Source organism: Protopterus annectens, chromosome 13.part0 (assembly GCF_019279795.1).
Source record: "Protopterus annectens isolate FY-2018-M chromosome 13.part0, PAN1.0, whole genome shotgun sequence".
Lineage (NCBI taxonomy): Eukaryota > Metazoa > Chordata > Ceratodontiformes > Protopteridae > Protopterus > Protopterus annectens.
This window is the reverse complement of record NC_056747.1, coordinates 864,858,457-864,875,956: the sequence shown is the minus strand read 5'-3', so window position 1 is coordinate 864,875,956 and position 17,500 is coordinate 864,858,457. Positions and strand designations below refer to the sequence as shown.

The following is a 17,500-nucleotide window of genomic DNA, read 5'->3' as shown; positions in this document are numbered from 1 at the left end:
TATATCACATGGGATCACCCATTACCAACAGTTCAAAAGATAGATACTAGAAAACCAGATGTCATGCTCCATGAAAAGAAGACAAAACTAGCATTGATCATTGAAATCGCCACACCCAGTGACTACAGTGTCTTGTGTACAGAGAGACACAAAGTAATAAAATATCAGGATAGGCAGGCAGAAATGAGAGCAGTGCGTAAGAAAGATGCCCAGACAGTTCCAATAGTAGTAGGATCAACGAGTCTTAATTTCATGAACTTTAATCATATTCTGACTTAGAAATGGGGTCCAGTCCCGTCAAGGTATTAGAAACCCAAAAGGCTTGGAGAAATTAAAAAAGAAAGAGCAAAAACATTAGATTACAAAGTTAGTAACAACTTTGCATAAAAGTCAAATAATAGAATTGTAGATAGTGATTATTCAAACATACAGATAGTAACAAAGACAATGTATGACTATACACAATGTCATAAAATAAAAAAAAAAAGGTATCGAGGGCCCAAAGCACACCTCTACCAATGAAAATAAACAAATGCTTGCTTAAATAAATAAATACACACACAGACCAAACCAACAGATGAAATAGGTTATTATGCAGATGTGTTCATTTCTGTTGGAGTTATTACTTGTCAAAGGGAATTGAAGTGTACATGTATTGTTATTCGCAGATGCTAGCCTTTGTCTCTAAAACTTGTAGATTTATTTTCTCAATAAGGTTTGACTTCAGAAATTTTTTGAACAGGTGGGCATGCTCAGTTTTCTTAATCATTTTAAGAATATTCTTCCGGATAGCTGGAATTCTTTCCACCTTGCTTCTGGTAGTCCAACCCAGGCATGATTAACATACCCAGATCCTTTTTCTGGTCTGTTGTTATGAGTTGCATTTCCAAACGTTCCATGCTGCAGCATCAGTAATCTAAATGTAACTGCCGACTTGTGCAAACATGATGGTTGAAAAGCTCTGCTGTTCTGCAGAGATGACTGTAGTAATTAAAATGATTATCTTCAAAATTATTTTCACCAACTTTCACCTATCTTTCATTGGACACATTTTTAGTTTGATGTTTTTGGGTGCTTATCCTAAAACAAACATATTAAGCAGCACACTGTTTTTATGCTTAATTTTTCATAATAGCCTTATTTTTTTAGATGAACAAGTCTGACTCTAATTAATGAAAAATCTCTTTTGTTTAAAAAAAAATCACAAACTCCCCAACTGTAAGGCATCTACATTGGAAAGTTTTACTACTGTATAAGGTATCAACAACTGGATATATAAAAAAAAAACAGTTGTATTGAGATACTCACTTTCAGAATAGGAACTGTACAGGAAGTGATAGAATAAAAAGACAAAAGTGCAGGTCCTGTCACTATTCTAAGCAAAGAGGGAACAAGGTAACACAAGCACACACGTCATTCGTTTCCTACTTACGTGATGCGAAAGAATATGATTACAAAGTGTACAACATTTTGGGCAATGAGAAAATGTTTCTTTGTCATATGTGATTGTGGAAAACAGTCATATCTTACTACATCATGCAATCACATGTGTAGTGGTTGTATTAATCGATATCAGTTCGACCTGCTATTCATTATAGTGTGTTAAACAGGAATCCGATGTGACAGCGCCATCATAAACCCTGCTGCACATGTAAAACACCACATGATGAATCAGATCAAGTTAATTTCCGCAACATTGTCACCAACAGCCGCAGAGTATATTAACTCAGTTCTGAAGCTGCTTGACAGCAGTATGTTAGTTATAACACATTATCACTGACTATTTATTTAATCTACTAGAGGCTGTACAGAGCAGGAGTGGCCAGAAGAGTCCACTATTTTCCAGTCTGCCACATCCTAGCCCACTATCTCCCAGTCCTCTGTCTTCCAATCAGCTACCTCCTAGCCCACTATCTCCCAGTCAGCTACCTCCTAGCCCACTATCTCCCAGTCAGCTACCTCCTAGCCCATTATCTCCCAGTCTGCTGTCCCCAATTCTTTCCCATTTAAGGCAAGAGTTGCTACCATAATAAAAACATATTAGTAGCTGATAGGTGAGATGTGTTTGGTGAAAGGAGGGATTAAAATATCTACCTTCTGTTGTGGGAAGCAACACTTGGTAATGGTGGGCAAAATTTTAAAAGGGGAGAGGCACATGATTGAACAGCCAGTCTTCAACAAGATGGGGACTGCCTTGGTGGAAGGATATGGGACTTTTAAATCAGGTGTGCTTTGGACACTGTAAAGGAACTCATGTGGTGAAACACAGTGGTTATAATTTGCTGCAAACATGTGGAGAAATGACTGATAAGTGTTACAGGCCTAAAATTCACCAGCACCACCTTTACAGATGCAGTTCACAGCTGTCCTCCTGAACACCTGGCTTTCTGTGTACTTATTGATTCTAATTACAAAAATAATTAGCACAAATGGTTTAATAAACATATGGCTACAGTCACTAAGCATTCTTGTGTATGGATTGTGAGTACTGAATTGAGTGCTTAACATGAATTTGAATATATGGTTAGTAAAGGGCTGGGCAAGGGGCATAGGATATGATGCCAAGTGTGGTGTTTATTTTACCAGAAAGCATTGCTCTCTGCCAGACAGTAAACTCTCACTTGCAAAGTCACAGCTAGGCAAGTTTTGTCTTGGGAGGGACGGGTTTCCCCAACAGTAGCAAGGGGAAAGGATGGGATTAGGAACAGGTAGGGGACTGCAAGGATAGGTACATGGGACCAGTGCAAAAAGGAGTAGTCCAGTAGCACAGATGAAAAGGATGCCCAACACAGGAGCATAGCCTTTGGCATCACAGAAGTGCCAGATTGTTATTCCCTCCTAGATATGCCCCTTTCTTAAGTTCATTGAATTAATAATGAATTATATGTTGATAATGTCATGGACAAAGCACAGTTATGCAGTGGTTAGCATTATTGACTCAAAGTAATAGGTTCTCCAGTTGGATTCTTGGCTGGGGTGCCTTCTGAGTGAAGTCTGCATGTCCTCGCTTAGTTTGCATGGGTTTTCTCTGGGTGTTTCAGGTTTCTAAAGACATGCAATAGGTGCATTGGACACTCTAAATTGATCATAGGTGTGAGTGTGCATGCATGTGTGTGGTACGAAAGAACAACTGTGGCAGGGCTAGCCACCCTGATTGTGAACACTGGCTTTAGATAATTGTTACTTTTGATCTGATATGCCAATCCCATGTGCAAATATAGGAAAAAGGGTTATGGGTAGATGGATGCATGGATGGATGAATGAGTGGATGGAGAGATGGATGGATGGACAAAACAGTAAGGAACAGCTCAAGATCAATTCAGAGGTCAAATTTAAGGGTCCCATTGGATAGCTCAGGAACAATGTAAAGGACAGAATGAGGACTCCACTGGCTCTGAAGGGGGTAGTGGTTGAGAAGGCATTTCCCATTTTTTAATGAGTCTTCTCAGGTTTTGACTTATCCAGTGGGAACAAGGCAAGGAAATAAGATGTAACAGTAGTGTAAGAGGAAGTCCGGTCTGGTAATGGAGGACAAAATATTAAAAAAAGGGGTAAGGACATGTGACAGCAAGGTAAGGATTGTCCCTTGAGAGGGCCATGAGACTCTATAGCCAGATCTTCCCTATGAGATTGTAAGGCAAACAGTGTGGTAATAATTGATGTTTCATTGTTCGCAAAAGTGTGATGAAATTACAATCCACCTTGTAGAATGCAATGTTCTTCTGAACATCCTGCCTTGCACATATGTCTTGAGTATGATTGGAGGAAGTAATTAGTTCAAAGACTTGAGACCATTCACCGCCATCCTTGTGTGCTGACTGTGACTACTGGATTTATGGTTAATGCATGTATTGCGTTTGCATATATGGCAAAAGTCTGATGTTCAGCATTTCACAACAACCCCCTTAAACCCAGATGCACACACAAAATAATACAGAATGAATGAGCTTGAGCTCAATTTGACAAAACTGATGTCAAGAAGCACAGGTAACTGTAACCTAAATTACATTGCATCTTAATAACAGCAGGCGAATTTTAACTAATTAACCACTGGCCATTCTCTACAGGTTGTGTAGAGCATGATGACCTAATGAGCTGGCTTTCTTCCAGTCTCTGCCATTTAAGGTGAGAGCTGCTGCATACAGTAAAAACACATTCATTAATCAAAAATATACTGAGCAATTTTGTTAAATACACTTCACTGATTTTCTTCATACATGGTTGCTACTAAGAGCTTGTTACATGGCACAGACAGTTAAAGCACTGACTATGTTGCTGGCTGGTGAGGATGGGACTTAGTGACCTCTGGTGGCTTGTCCATTCTGATGGGAGGGAGGTAGCTCTGGCTTCACCACAGTGGTGGCATCTTGCATAGTTTAAGCTTGCTGAGTCCAGACTGTCACAGTGTATCTTGAACTGGCAGCTGAGGGTAACTCAGTGTGCAGAAGTATGTTTCCTCTGGGAAGACATCAATGGTGGAGCTTGGAGGAGCTACCAAGATGGGGCCACTCCTGGGGATGACAAAATATTGCCATCCAAGAGGAGTAAGCTGACTCCCTCCCTAACTCTTGGCTTTACTGGAGAGTGAATAAGCTGTTTGTGACTCTTGGACAGCTACAAATGGGCTGTAGGTCTCTCACCTAACCCCAAAACACTCATCCCCTGTATCCCTGGAATAAATGGATTCATTGGGTGCCAATATTTCAGCCACTGGGCAAGGTCATGGAGAGATCAAAAATATTTTTTTGTTACATTTTATAATGTATTCTCTCTGCAGCCTTCAATACAACACAGTACAAATTACCCACTGACTCTGCACCATTGAGAGTTCCTCAGTTGAACCAGGGACATTTCCAGCAATGAGGAGACTCAAACCACAGACTTTCTTTTTTTGGCAAAAGTACACAGTCATGGGTAACACATATCTCTCAACAGTCCAGATTTTTGCAGAATATCCAGATTTTTGCCTCATACTTTTGGTCTGTTGCTCTTAAAATGTTTGGTTTTCTGGCAAATCATTGAGGATTGTGGTCAGAAAATAATGACAGACAGTTGAGTTTTGGACTTAATACCTTTCAGAAAATGCAGGCTATTGCAAAGCCTGTTATTCTATGAACTTTCTAAGTTGATAAGAACAATATCTAAAATTTGTCCCTATTTTTGGGACTTTGCCCCCCCCCCCCCAATATTTATGGCTTTGTCCAGATTTCTTGCACTAAGAGGTGGAGAGGTCATTTAAGGCTCAACTGTGAGAAGATATGTGGTGGATGTCACATCTCTTGTTTTCTGCTTTTAACTGCATTTTAAAACTTGAAAAGAGTCCACAACTCTGTCTCTTGTGAGTCAGACAGAAATTAGACCAGGTCAATTAAGGAGTCACACATAAGCTAGAACAGGTCAGTTAAGGTTAATCATCTGTGAACTGAGGGGGTGGAGCTAGGAACTAAACCTTCTAGTTAAGGGGTAAAATAAAACATTTCAGAGCTTTATTGGAAAGGCTCACCCAGACTCTGCCACAGCTTGCTGTGAGGGAAAGGTTAGTTTGCTTTGTATTTCTTGTATTTTGTATTACTTTATTGCCTTTTTCTATTTTGTACACTGTGATTTGTTTTCTTTACACTGTGTTTTACTTGTATTCTGCTTTTAACTGCATATTAAAACTTGAAAAGAAACCACAGCTGTCTCTTGTGAGTCAGACAGAATGTTTTCCCACCCTGCCACCCTGTTATTGTTGTGTTCTTAAACACCATTATTTTTCTAATTGCCTGCCCCTTATGTTAATTTAACCACATGTCTTGTTCCCTCTCTCCTTTCACTGACTGGTGTGAGTAAGCTCAAGATTATTATTTGTGAAATCACCCCCTTCAACTATTTACATTTATTGGCCATCCTACTGTATTCCATAGTACCAGAAAATAAAAGTGCCCACCCCTTTCAAACTATCTTGCTCTTTTAAAAATAGAGTCTCTCCACTAAAACTTAACTTTTTAAACAGCTAAAACTTAAGTTACCCACTTTCATATCTAGCTGCTTAGTGCACACTGCAGTGTTTAGGATAAACCTTTTTTTTTTCTCATCTTACCTTTAAGCATCTATTGCAAGACCACCAGTTATTGGAGATCCTACATTCTGCCTCTTAGTAGTCATCTTGGGATTAGTGCTTCTATTTTCTGATGGTGAGAGAAGGGATACAGGGACATTACTTCCTGGAGACTGCTGGTCACCAGAAAGCCTAATAACTGCTTTATAGGTGACAGCTTGGAATCTGTGTTTATATTCTGATCCTGGTGAGAGGAGAAGCAGAGTGCATTTATTCCTGACTGTTTCTGGTTGGAGAGTGAGTGTCTGTGCTTAACATACCTGATTGGTCTGGTTGCTATTCAAGGCATCTACCAGAAAAAGGCTACAAGCCTATAGACATTTGCATCATCCGGGACAAGACTGTGGATCACCAAACAGGCTGTGGCCTGCTTCTCTTCATGGGATTGGTGCTAACATTTTGCTTCTGGTGAGAGAAGAAGCAGAGGAGTATTGTATCCCAACAGAGTGAAGTTGCGGTGAGATCAGCATTAGTAGTAGCCAGGCAGTAGCCATTCATGTGACTCCCCTCTTTTCTTCATTCTTGACAAGCTAATCCTTTGATTTCAGTAAGTACTGCGTGATTTGTTTCTAACTTCAGAATATCTGCCTAAATACTTCATTCTTAAATTTTCAGGGTCTACGTATTAGTTTCCCCTCCAGTGTTTGGCAGTGCTCTGTATAGACTCGGACACCTTGAGTGACATTCTTCCTGTAAAAGCACAATTGAAATGTCTCCAATACCTGGTTGCACACAGGAACTAGTTTGCAGTGACAAGCACTGTCCACATAGTTGCAAACTGGATACTCCTGACAGTGATTGATATTTTCACTCCAGCTATCTAATCAATAAAAAAGGGTCTGTTGCCATGGATGTGAACTTTTCTACTGTCTCCATTACAGGCTTGGTGGATATGGGCATCCTGAGGCAATGTAGAATTTGCCTCGTGTTTATTGACAACCAGTTAATTCTCAAACAAACTGATATGGTGTATGAGAAATGTATTTACACAGCATCACTGGAGTCAAAGCTCTCACATAAAAGTAGTCTTAATGTCAATAAGGTTGTCAGTAGTACACACGCTGCACTCATCACCCACAATTCAAAGCAGACAAATAGACCCACATATGCTGAGGCACTTACATGTAACCTTCCTAAACCACAAAGACCTCCTAGATGAAGTACACATAACAAATACCCTCAGCAGCCCTAAATCCACTCTTTCAAAACAAAATAACACCCACATCAACAAGGAGAGCTGCATCTCATGGAACCTCTACCTCTAAGCCCATAAGGCAAGTCACCACACAATCCAACATTCTAGTCATTGGAGACTCCATCATGAGACACACTGATGTCCCTCTCACCAGGCTGAGTAAGGAGAAAGTTATGGTCAGTTGCTTATCAGGGGCAAGGATCCACCACATTATGCATGCACTCACTCATTGGACCACAGTTATCAATATGATTCAGTCATAGTCCATGTGGGAGTAAATGACCTGAGACATACCTCCCTAGACTGTATGAAGGGAGGACATCATGGAGCTCTCAGAATATGTGTCTTAGGCTGTTATAAGCCTAGCATTGAGCAGTATTTTACCTTCTCCAAGGATGATGCCATAATATGAACAAAAGATGATTGACTTTAATAATTGGCTTAGATTCTGGTGTCATTCTAAAGGGGTGCAATATTTATCAGTGTGGAAGGAGATGGTCAACAGACCACACTGCTTTGCCAGGGATGGTCTGCACCTCTCCCCTCTAGGCTTTTAAATATTAGCTAAAACACTGTCTTCCCCATAGTCCCTTTTTTAGGCAATGCCAAACTGAAAGTACTTCCAACATAGCAAACCAAAACCAAGAAAATCTAAAGGTATTACTGCTCAATGCTAGGAGTCTAAACAAAAAACTCTACTCCCTAGAAGCTCTCTTTACCCTAGAATATGCTGATGTCTGTGCGGTCAGTGAGACTTGGTTTAAAGCCACAGAGAGCACACCAGCAGTGCAAGGTTATAATGCCTTCCACACATTTATGCAAGCTACTTCACAGGCAGGTACTAAAGGTGAAGATGTCTCTATTTACATCAAAAATAAATATACATCAAGGCTGGTCAAACAGAACAATGCATTTTAGCTGCTCCATGTTCAAATCACTATAGGTAAAATCCAATACCACTTCCTTGCAAGATTTAGGTCCCCCTCTATGACCCAAGAAACCATGTATATGTATTTAAACTTATTAGAAACACTAACCATCCAACCCAACACCATATTCATGGGTGACTTTAATTACTCCACTATTAACTGGGATTCCTGTATGACACCAAACATACATGCACAGAGATTCCTGGATTTTGTAAACACAAACTCCCTGAACCAGATAGTCAATACACCAACCAGGGGTGCAACCATAATGTATCTGGCCTTCACTAATATGGGAGACTGCTGCACATCCCCTACTGTAATGCCTTCCCTGGTAAGGGCAGACCACAAAATGGTCTCCTTTGAAGTAAAAATAAAACCTGGACCCCCAGCTAAACCTGGAATATTCAGGAACTATTCTAAGGCTAACCTGCTGCTGTTAAGTGAGAACCTGGCAAAATTTCAAGCCCCCATAAACCCTAAGAACACTTCTGCCTATGCAGAACTGTTTACAGAAACCCTGTACAAGCATGTTACTAGCTGCATTGAGGCAGTTGTACCCACCAGGAAGACGTATATAACTAAATAAAAAAACAAGCCATCCTGGTGGAATCACAAAAACAATTATCTTTATAACAGGAGGAAGAAAATCAATCGAAAAAATTAGGAGGTGCAGCACCCAGCAGGATAAAAGCACTCTCATCAAACTAAGCAAGCAACTCAGAGGACAAATAAAGTCTACCAAAGCCAAATTTGAGGTAAGTTTGGCCTCCCAGGCCAAGGACAACCACAAATCATTCTTTAGCTATACCTGCAACCTCAAAGGCAGTACACAATTGTTTGCAGAGCTCATTGTAAATGGAGCCACCTATACTTCACCAGAAGATGTAGCAAACCTCCTGGCTGATAAATTCAGCTCCAGCTTTATTCCTCTCTCCCCCTCAACCTTTCCTCAGGAAGTATCATCAAATATAACTCCCCCTACTATCACTAGGGAACAGGTCCTTAATGTTCTCTCTAAGACCAAGAACACTGCATCAGTGCAACCAGACAATATCCCAGGATGCCTTCTAAATAGCATGAAACATGACCTGTCAGGGCCTCTGGAATTACTATTTAACTGTAGCCTCCAAACAGGCTTCATGCCTCATGAATGGAGAAAGGCAACAGTCATCCCTCTGCACAAAGGTGGGTCATCTACAGACCCTGGAAACTGCAGATCCATAAGTCTCACTAGTCTTATATGTAAAGCCATGTAAATAATTATCATGGAGATGATCAACAGAGATATAATAAACCTCCAGACACTGGACCCAACCCAGTTTGGTTTTGTCAAGGGCAGATCATGCCTACTCAACCTGGTAGACTTCTTTGAGAAGGTCACCAAAGCAATGGATGAGGGCAAAATCATTCACACTGCCCACCTTGACCTGGCCAAGGCATTGGACACAATACCCTAGTCAAACATTGTTGACAAACTCTTAAGAGGTTAGGTACAAACCCATATGTCACCCGGTGGATAGCCAACTGGCTCACAGACAGGACCCAGTAAGTTAGAATTAGGGAGTTCACCTCTACAAAGAGGCCAGTCACAAGTGGAGTCCCTCAGGGATCAGTCCTTGGATCACTCCTTTTTGGCATTTACTTCTTAGAAGTCAAGACTAGTGTCAGTGGTGTCTGGCTAAATTTGCAGATGATAATAATCTAGCCTTTAACCATCACATGTCTACAGAAGTGATGAAATTATTTTATGTTGTGCAACTTATAAACAAACAAATGTATGGCATCTAGTTCCAAGGAAGTCATTATTCCACTGTATTTGGCATTCATCAGACCTGTCACTGAGTACAGTGCCCCCTTTGGAATGTACCTAACCAGGCATATCCAATAATTGGAACGTCCACAGAGATTCCTCACTAAAAGAATATAGGTCATAAGTAATATGTCCTATGCAGACCACCTCAAGGTCCTATCTCTGTATTCTGTCTACTACAGGCTTTTGAGGGGAGCTCTATGCCTGGCATACAGGGCATTGTCAGACCTCACTCTGATGGACCTCCTGCATATCCACAAGAGAGCACCAAAATTACCCGTTCTAAAGACTTAAATCTTGTCTGTGATATAAATAGAACCTGCTGGAGAATAGGTATGTATCCCAAAGACTACCCCGTCTATGGAACAGGCTCCCTATCCATGTGAAGCGGAGTTCCTCCCTAACCCAATTGAAGTGCAATTTGGACGTTTGGATGGGAAACCAGAAATTCATCCTTGGTTTGACACCTGTGTCTCTAGTAGACACAGGTAACCTGTAAATGGTTCATCTCCCAGGCCCATGCTTACACTTATCAAGGGTAGCAGAACTTTTCAGAGATTTGAGATGCATGGCTAGGCTTAAAAAGGCCCTTGCGGTTGTTAGCTAGTAAACACATATGAACCTATGAACCAGTTTTGTTTAACTTAATTAAAAAATGCAGAAGTTGTTCCTAGGGATGAAGGGAATATGAAGACAGGATGCTATCACTGTTACCTTCCCGTAAATTCAGTCAGTGATGTGTGTTTTTTAAATTTGGTTTCTAGGAGTAAAGTGCAAAAGAGCCAATAAATATGTCTCAGTTAAATACAACAAGGGGTGAAACAACTCAGTTAAATACAACAAGGGGTGAAACAACTGGGAGATAACCATTACAGAACATGACCATTATTAAATACATCTCAGTTAAATACAACAAGGGGTGAAACAACTGGGAGATAACCATTACAGAACATGACCATTGTTGTGTGTAATGTGAAATGCTCTGGCATATATATTCTCTCTCCTTTCATATCTTTCAGTTATGTCATGTAATGAATTTGAAAGGAGGACATCTAGGTAAGAGCACTGCTTACAGTTCCCAGAGGTCAGACAGCATTAAACGGAAGGCTCCCAGACTTAAACTTAGACAAACTCCCCTCACAATTTATACAGTGGTTTTATTTTTCCGAATTGTATGATTTCTAATACAGTGGTAGAAATGAACCCTATTCCTGAGTCAGAATATTACTGAAGTTCATGAAATTACTATTTCTTCAATCTTTTATGTTTATTATGAGTGTTCTTAGCACAAATAATATAAGTAGAATTCCCTCCTTCTGCATTTTCTTATGGAGTAATCCATATCTGCAGCATATCTAAATATACTCAGTTTTTTTTATTATCAGCCCTGTTACATCTATTACTATTGGGACCATTTGCATGCCTTTATCCTATATAGCTGTGGTTTCTGCTTGTAAGTCCTGGTATTTTATGATGACTTGATGTCTCAGTACACAGGACACTATAATCACTAGGTGTAGCTATTTCAATGATTAATGTTACATTTGTCCTTTTTCTATATCCGGTCTTCTTACATCTCCTTTCTTAACTTATAGTACAGGTTAAACCCCATATGATCAGAACTTCATTGCCAGTAATTGTGTGGTGCATGTTTCTAGTGCTTCTTAGCTACCTGTATAGTGTGGGTTTCGAGAATTCCCAGGGCAACCGTCTGGCCACATGGTTGTGCCTTTCAATATATAACCCCGAGCCATGAATACAATCACGACATGAAACAAGATGTGCAATTGTTTCTAGTTCTGTACTCCAGAACCTACATTTTTCTGTATCTCCCACTATCTGTAGGATTACTGGAATGGTCCTAAAATATAACTGCTCAAAAATGAATGGGAAGTACGGAGATATAATCATGGTAAAGTTCCAAGCGCTAGTAATGCTGGCCATCTTGTCTAAGTTCTTACTACATGCACTGAATGTGTTTGCCTTCTCCAAAAAAGTGACTGCTGTATAGTTAATGACAAAGTATATGGTATGTGCCAGTCAAATGAATGCATAATTCGCACAGCATCCGCTTACTACTAACAACTGGTTGTCTGTTTATTTAATCTTTCTTAATCTGGAGATGCGGGTTTCCAGGAATGATGACATAGTTTTAACTTGATGAAATGACTTGGAGTTGTGGAACATGATGAGGGTGACAAGAGTCTAAATATCACCTATAGGATAATTTCAGGTTGTAGACACATTAGAGGATACTTAGTTACAAAAAGAACTGCACAAACTGAAAGTTTAATTATACTATACTGCATATCTCTTAAGTCAGTAGTATTGTGAAAACTGAATCTGTTTTAGATTTTCATTGTGAACACATTAAACTTTAGCCACTTATTTTTGGCAGCTCTCTGTCCGTGATATTATCAAACAGTATTGGTAGTTTTAGCCTGTTGCAGCTTTCCTGCATTTGTTTTCTTTCTTAGGGTCCCACGTGAATGCCCTTTTCCTCACATACAGCTTGCAGTCATAACTTCAATGAATCAGATAAATGTTAGTACCACATTTACCATCTCTATCACCTGTAGTGTTGCTTCTCTCCTTGGATTCTTTTATCTGCTCTTACTATCAGCTGTGGCATTATTATGTGTAGACAAAGCATGTATTCAGTACCTGATCCTGCAGTCATCCACATTACAAGTCTTATAAAAATAATTGCCTTGTAGTTTGTTAATATATATTTATACATTTGTATATATATATATATATATATATATATATATATATATATATATATATATATACACACACACGCACGGACGGACGGACGCACGCACGCACGCACGCACACACACACACACACACACACACACACACACACACACACACACACACACGAAGATATAGCTGTCACATTTACTCTTGCCTGTGCAGCTTAGGTTTGGCTAAAAATGTTTGAGAAGGATTAGTTTACTTACCTGGATAACAAATGAATAAACTACATTAAAATTAAATGTTTTAGCAAACCTCTTAAGCTTTATCACCCACTATATGGCAAAAGATTACATCTTCTGAGGCAGTCCTCTACTCTTTCCATCTCTAGAATCATTCATTCTGCCCCAGAATTCTTGGTGACCAGACATCAGCCTGGATATGACCTTTTGATATCCTTCTTGACTGTTCCGTACTAGTAAGTGATGGTGCAGTTTTATGTCATTCTTTAACCGACTACTAGACAAGCTTGTTACTCCCTTCATTTTAGTATACGCTCCTACTGCTATTGTTGTTTGCACTGGACAATGATCAGGGACCTGCCATTTTAATATACGCTCCTACTGCTATTGTTATTTGCACTGGACAATGACCAGGGACCTGCTAGTGCTAGCAGTGGTACACGTTATTACCAAAGCATAGTCCAGAGTCCATGGAGCTCTGCTTTGTACATGGTATATGCAGTTATGTCTTTCTCATACTTGGATGCAGACTTTTTGTAAGAGCTTTATTAATGCTCAGAGGTTGTTGTTTGTTTTTCGGCTTTTCCCGGTTAGGGGTCGCCACAGCGGAACTCCGGTCCGCTAATGATTGGCAGTACATTTTCACGAACGCCGAGGTGCCAGCTCGACGTCCAACCTTCAATGAAGGCATGCCCTTACGCATGTCTTTCGAATGCCATCCAACCGCAGGGAGGACATGCAAACTCCACACAGAAGGCACTCCCTGCACTCCAGCTGAGAATCGAAGGGGAGAACCTCTTGCTGTGAGGCAACAATGCTTCTGCTGCACCACCGTGGCAGTATATTCATGCTCAGAGGTATTCATGTTAAATGATCACTGACTAAATACAGTTCTGAATTTGTTTACAGTATTTATTTATTTATTTATTTAGAAATTAATATGTTGTTAGCAAATTTGAAACTTCAGCATAAAATGCTTTGTAGTAGACACACAAGTCTGTAAAATTAGAGTCTAATTCTGTGTCATTTTATGATAACAAGCAAACATTCTGTGTCAGATATTGCTCAGATTTTCACATACTGCAGCAGTGTTATTTCTGTGTTCATTTCTGTCTATACCTTTGCTAAAGCGGTCACAGTGCCATAGAGTCTAGTTACGTGCAGGTTGATTTATTATTTTGTATATTTGGTCTATTGTTTAGTTTGCATGGTAAACAGTTTTATTGTCTTCTACACCTGCACAGTTCTTTTGGCTGTGTTCTTTTCTGTTATCATCTCCAGCCATAGGTTGGCCCTTAAAATGAACTTTGGCTTAGTGTCTCTCCTGAATGACACATTGCAAATATTGATTTTTGCTGTGTTCCCAGGTCTGCCCAAGGGCACTGCTTGACATCACTGCTTAGAAGAGTAGAATCTGCGTATAAACCTAGAGTCAAGGATTTGTGAAAGTTGGAGATAAGGGCCCGATTCATGAGAATGAAAGGCAGCGTCATCTAGGAACCTAGTATTCTGTGCCTGCCAAATTCTTGGTGGTAGCATCAACAATCACAGAAGCTTACTGTGAATCTCCAATATTCAGAAAGCTGTAGCTATGTAGTGTTGTTGACAAGGAAAAAGGAAATGAAAGGATATGTACAAAAATAAAACAGCAAGGATGTAATATGTTGTAGAACAAGCAGCATTGTATTACATTTACCTATAAATATGTGTTTATTTAATAACCCTATAAATATTTATTTTATTTAACAGTGAAGACCCCTGGAGAGCAGCTAAGATGATCAAAGGCTATATGCTGCAACACAACATTCCCCAGAGGGAAGTAGTAGACATTACTGGTCTTAACCAGTCTCACCTGTCACAACACCTCAACAAGGGAACCCCAATGAAAACCACGAAAAGAGCCGCACTATACACATGGTACGTCAGGAAACAGCGAGAGATAGTGAGACGTAAGTGACAGTTTATAACCATCCTTAGGTCACATTTTGGTTTGCTATCACTATAACTGTAAAGCATTTTGAAACTGCAGACAAAGAGTGTCTGCAGATGTAAATGGGCAGGACAAAAGTCTGTGCCATGTTTTATTTTGTGACAATATAATTCAGTTCTGGAAAACACATCCAATTGGGATAACTTGTGTTTACTACCTGGAAGAAAACAACCCCTTTTGTATTTAAACTGATTGTATTTTGGCTTGTTTTATTTTTTGTTTTGAAAGCATACATTCTGATAGACACATTTCTTGTCTTCCAATATTTGGCTTAGGTATTTTGAATTACCTACATGTTAAAATATTTCACATTAGGTTTACAAAACAATCCATAATATGTCTAATAGCTTTCTCATTGCATGAAAATGTCACAATGCAACAGAGACAACAACGACGTGTTGCAGCTATATGACTGTATTTGGTTCTGGGGGGATTGCTTTCTGTTACATCTGATAGCTTATACTTTCATGGTGCTTTAATAGTTGTGAGGGAGTGAAACATGGAAAGGGAGCCAAAGAGATCAAGTGTTAATATGTTTACTAGAGCATACCTGTTAATATTCCAGTGTTTTTATTGGGTTTAATGTATTATGTGCTTTTAGTCAGCCAACAGGACAGCTATAGTCCCTATTTAAGGCATATAGTTTCAAGTTGCTCACAGTGAAATAAAATAATGTAAGCACAATGTGAGGTGTGGCATAGACAGCACACTGCAACACTGCCTCAGCATGTCTAAAATATAGCATTATCAAAGCATTCTTTCCCAATATGTCCCTTAATCAGTGCAGATGCTTGACAGTGCAAAACTGAAATCCTGCTCTCTCATGTAATGCAAGCTCTCTGTATATTCATTTGTCTACATTTAGCCATACACTTTCTATCTTGATGTCTGATTCCATCTCCTATCAACTTTTTTTCTCAAAAATACTTTCGTTGAACATTATTAAAGATCATAAACACAGTATGAAAAACAAATATATAAGAATACCTACCTTAATACTTTCTCCATCAACCCTAATATTTCCCCATCAGACTGTTAACTTTTCTGTGTCTCATTATTAATTTCCAGTTAACCAGCTCTACTCCACCCCTTAACCTTAAGATGTACATATATATTTCTGTACCTTCATTAGATTTTTTTAAGTGTCACTGCTATTGTTAATGTTCCTGTTCTTGCAGTCTTGGAATTTATTTTTGTATCCTGTTTGTATTTATTAGATGTATGTATATATTTTTTATCATAACCAATGTTCAAATGTCTAATTGTTTTTGAATGTTTCTTAATTCATGCGGTAACCCTCAGTATTCACTTACTTTTGTCCAGTTCATGTATTCATAACTTTTCTGTAATATACATATATTTTCAATTTTTTTTTCTTTTTCATTTTAAATCTTGTTACTTACTGACTGTCACACCTTTGTATGTTTCTGCATCCTGAGCCCTCTGTAAAAATGAGTTTTTACTCAGTAAGACCAACCTGAGAAACAAAATGTAAATAAATATGTATATTATATGGTGGAGTGATCAAAAGGAATTTGCAAACCTTACTCCTTTGTAGTATTCAGGTTGCCCAGTCACCTCTACCTCCCCATGTTAAAACTGGTGTTAAATGTGAAGCTTTTCTCCCCAGGCCCCTGCTGAAAAAGGATTTTATCCCAGTTGGACTTTCCCTGTAAACAAAGCTAGATAGATAGATAGATAGATAGATAGATAGATAGATAGATAGATAGATAGATAGATAGATAGATAGATAGATAGACAGACAGACAGATAGATAGACAGACAGACAGACAGATAGATAGATAGATAGATAGATAGATAGATAGATAGATAGATAGATACACAAACTGTACAGTAGCCCATCTGATATTTACTCCCCCACCTCTGCACAGTTTCAGGTATCATCACCTTTTCCTTTCAAGTATGGAATCATGGTATCTCCTTCAACTTACTTTAAAAAACATAAAGCTTTTATCAGATCAAAGATCAAAGCTGTAATTGTAATTTTGATTCTAGTGGTGTTAAAGACTAAAATTGTGGGTATAGTAGACAGAAGCTAGCTCAAAAACGTAAAACTTTTTCATGGCCCCTAGAAGGATGCAAGAAAGGCAGAAAATAGCTTTTTAACAGCTTTTACAGATGAGTCAGAAAGGGAGTAATACAGAAAAGTTCTAGTTTAAACTGCAGATTTCTGTCATTGAATGCTAAGATGCCAGCTGTACTACTTAAATGGCTTTTGGATGGCTGGACACTCAGTGTACAGTGATTTACTTGAATGTAGGTATAATGTCTGTTCTAACAAAGTTCTATGCTTGTTTTTTTTAAAGAACCGGATATGTAGTGTGCTGAGGACTCACTGATTTCAAAACACACACACACACACACACACACACACACACACACACACACACACACACACACACACACACACACACATGTAATCTCATGCACACTCAGACATGTAGACACACTATTTTATACATGGTCACTAGGTGTCTTTCATCGAGTCTTTCATCTGTCAACAAGATGCC

The 17,500-nt window shown here is 39.2% G+C and overlaps 1 protein-coding gene across 2 annotated transcripts in view; it reads left to right on the top strand.

Annotated features, from left to right (window-relative positions):
• Positions 1-17,500, top strand: part of HNF1B (HNF1 homeobox B) — a 264,716-nt gene that overhangs the window by 16,040 nt on the left and 231,176 nt on the right. For both annotated transcript variants that reach the window (XM_044054583.1, XM_044054584.1), the window contains exon 2: positions 14,729-14,928. In XM_044054583.1, coding sequence (XP_043910518.1) covers positions 14,729-14,928 — 200 coding nt within the window. The remainder of the gene's footprint in view (positions 1-14,728; positions 14,929-17,500) is intronic.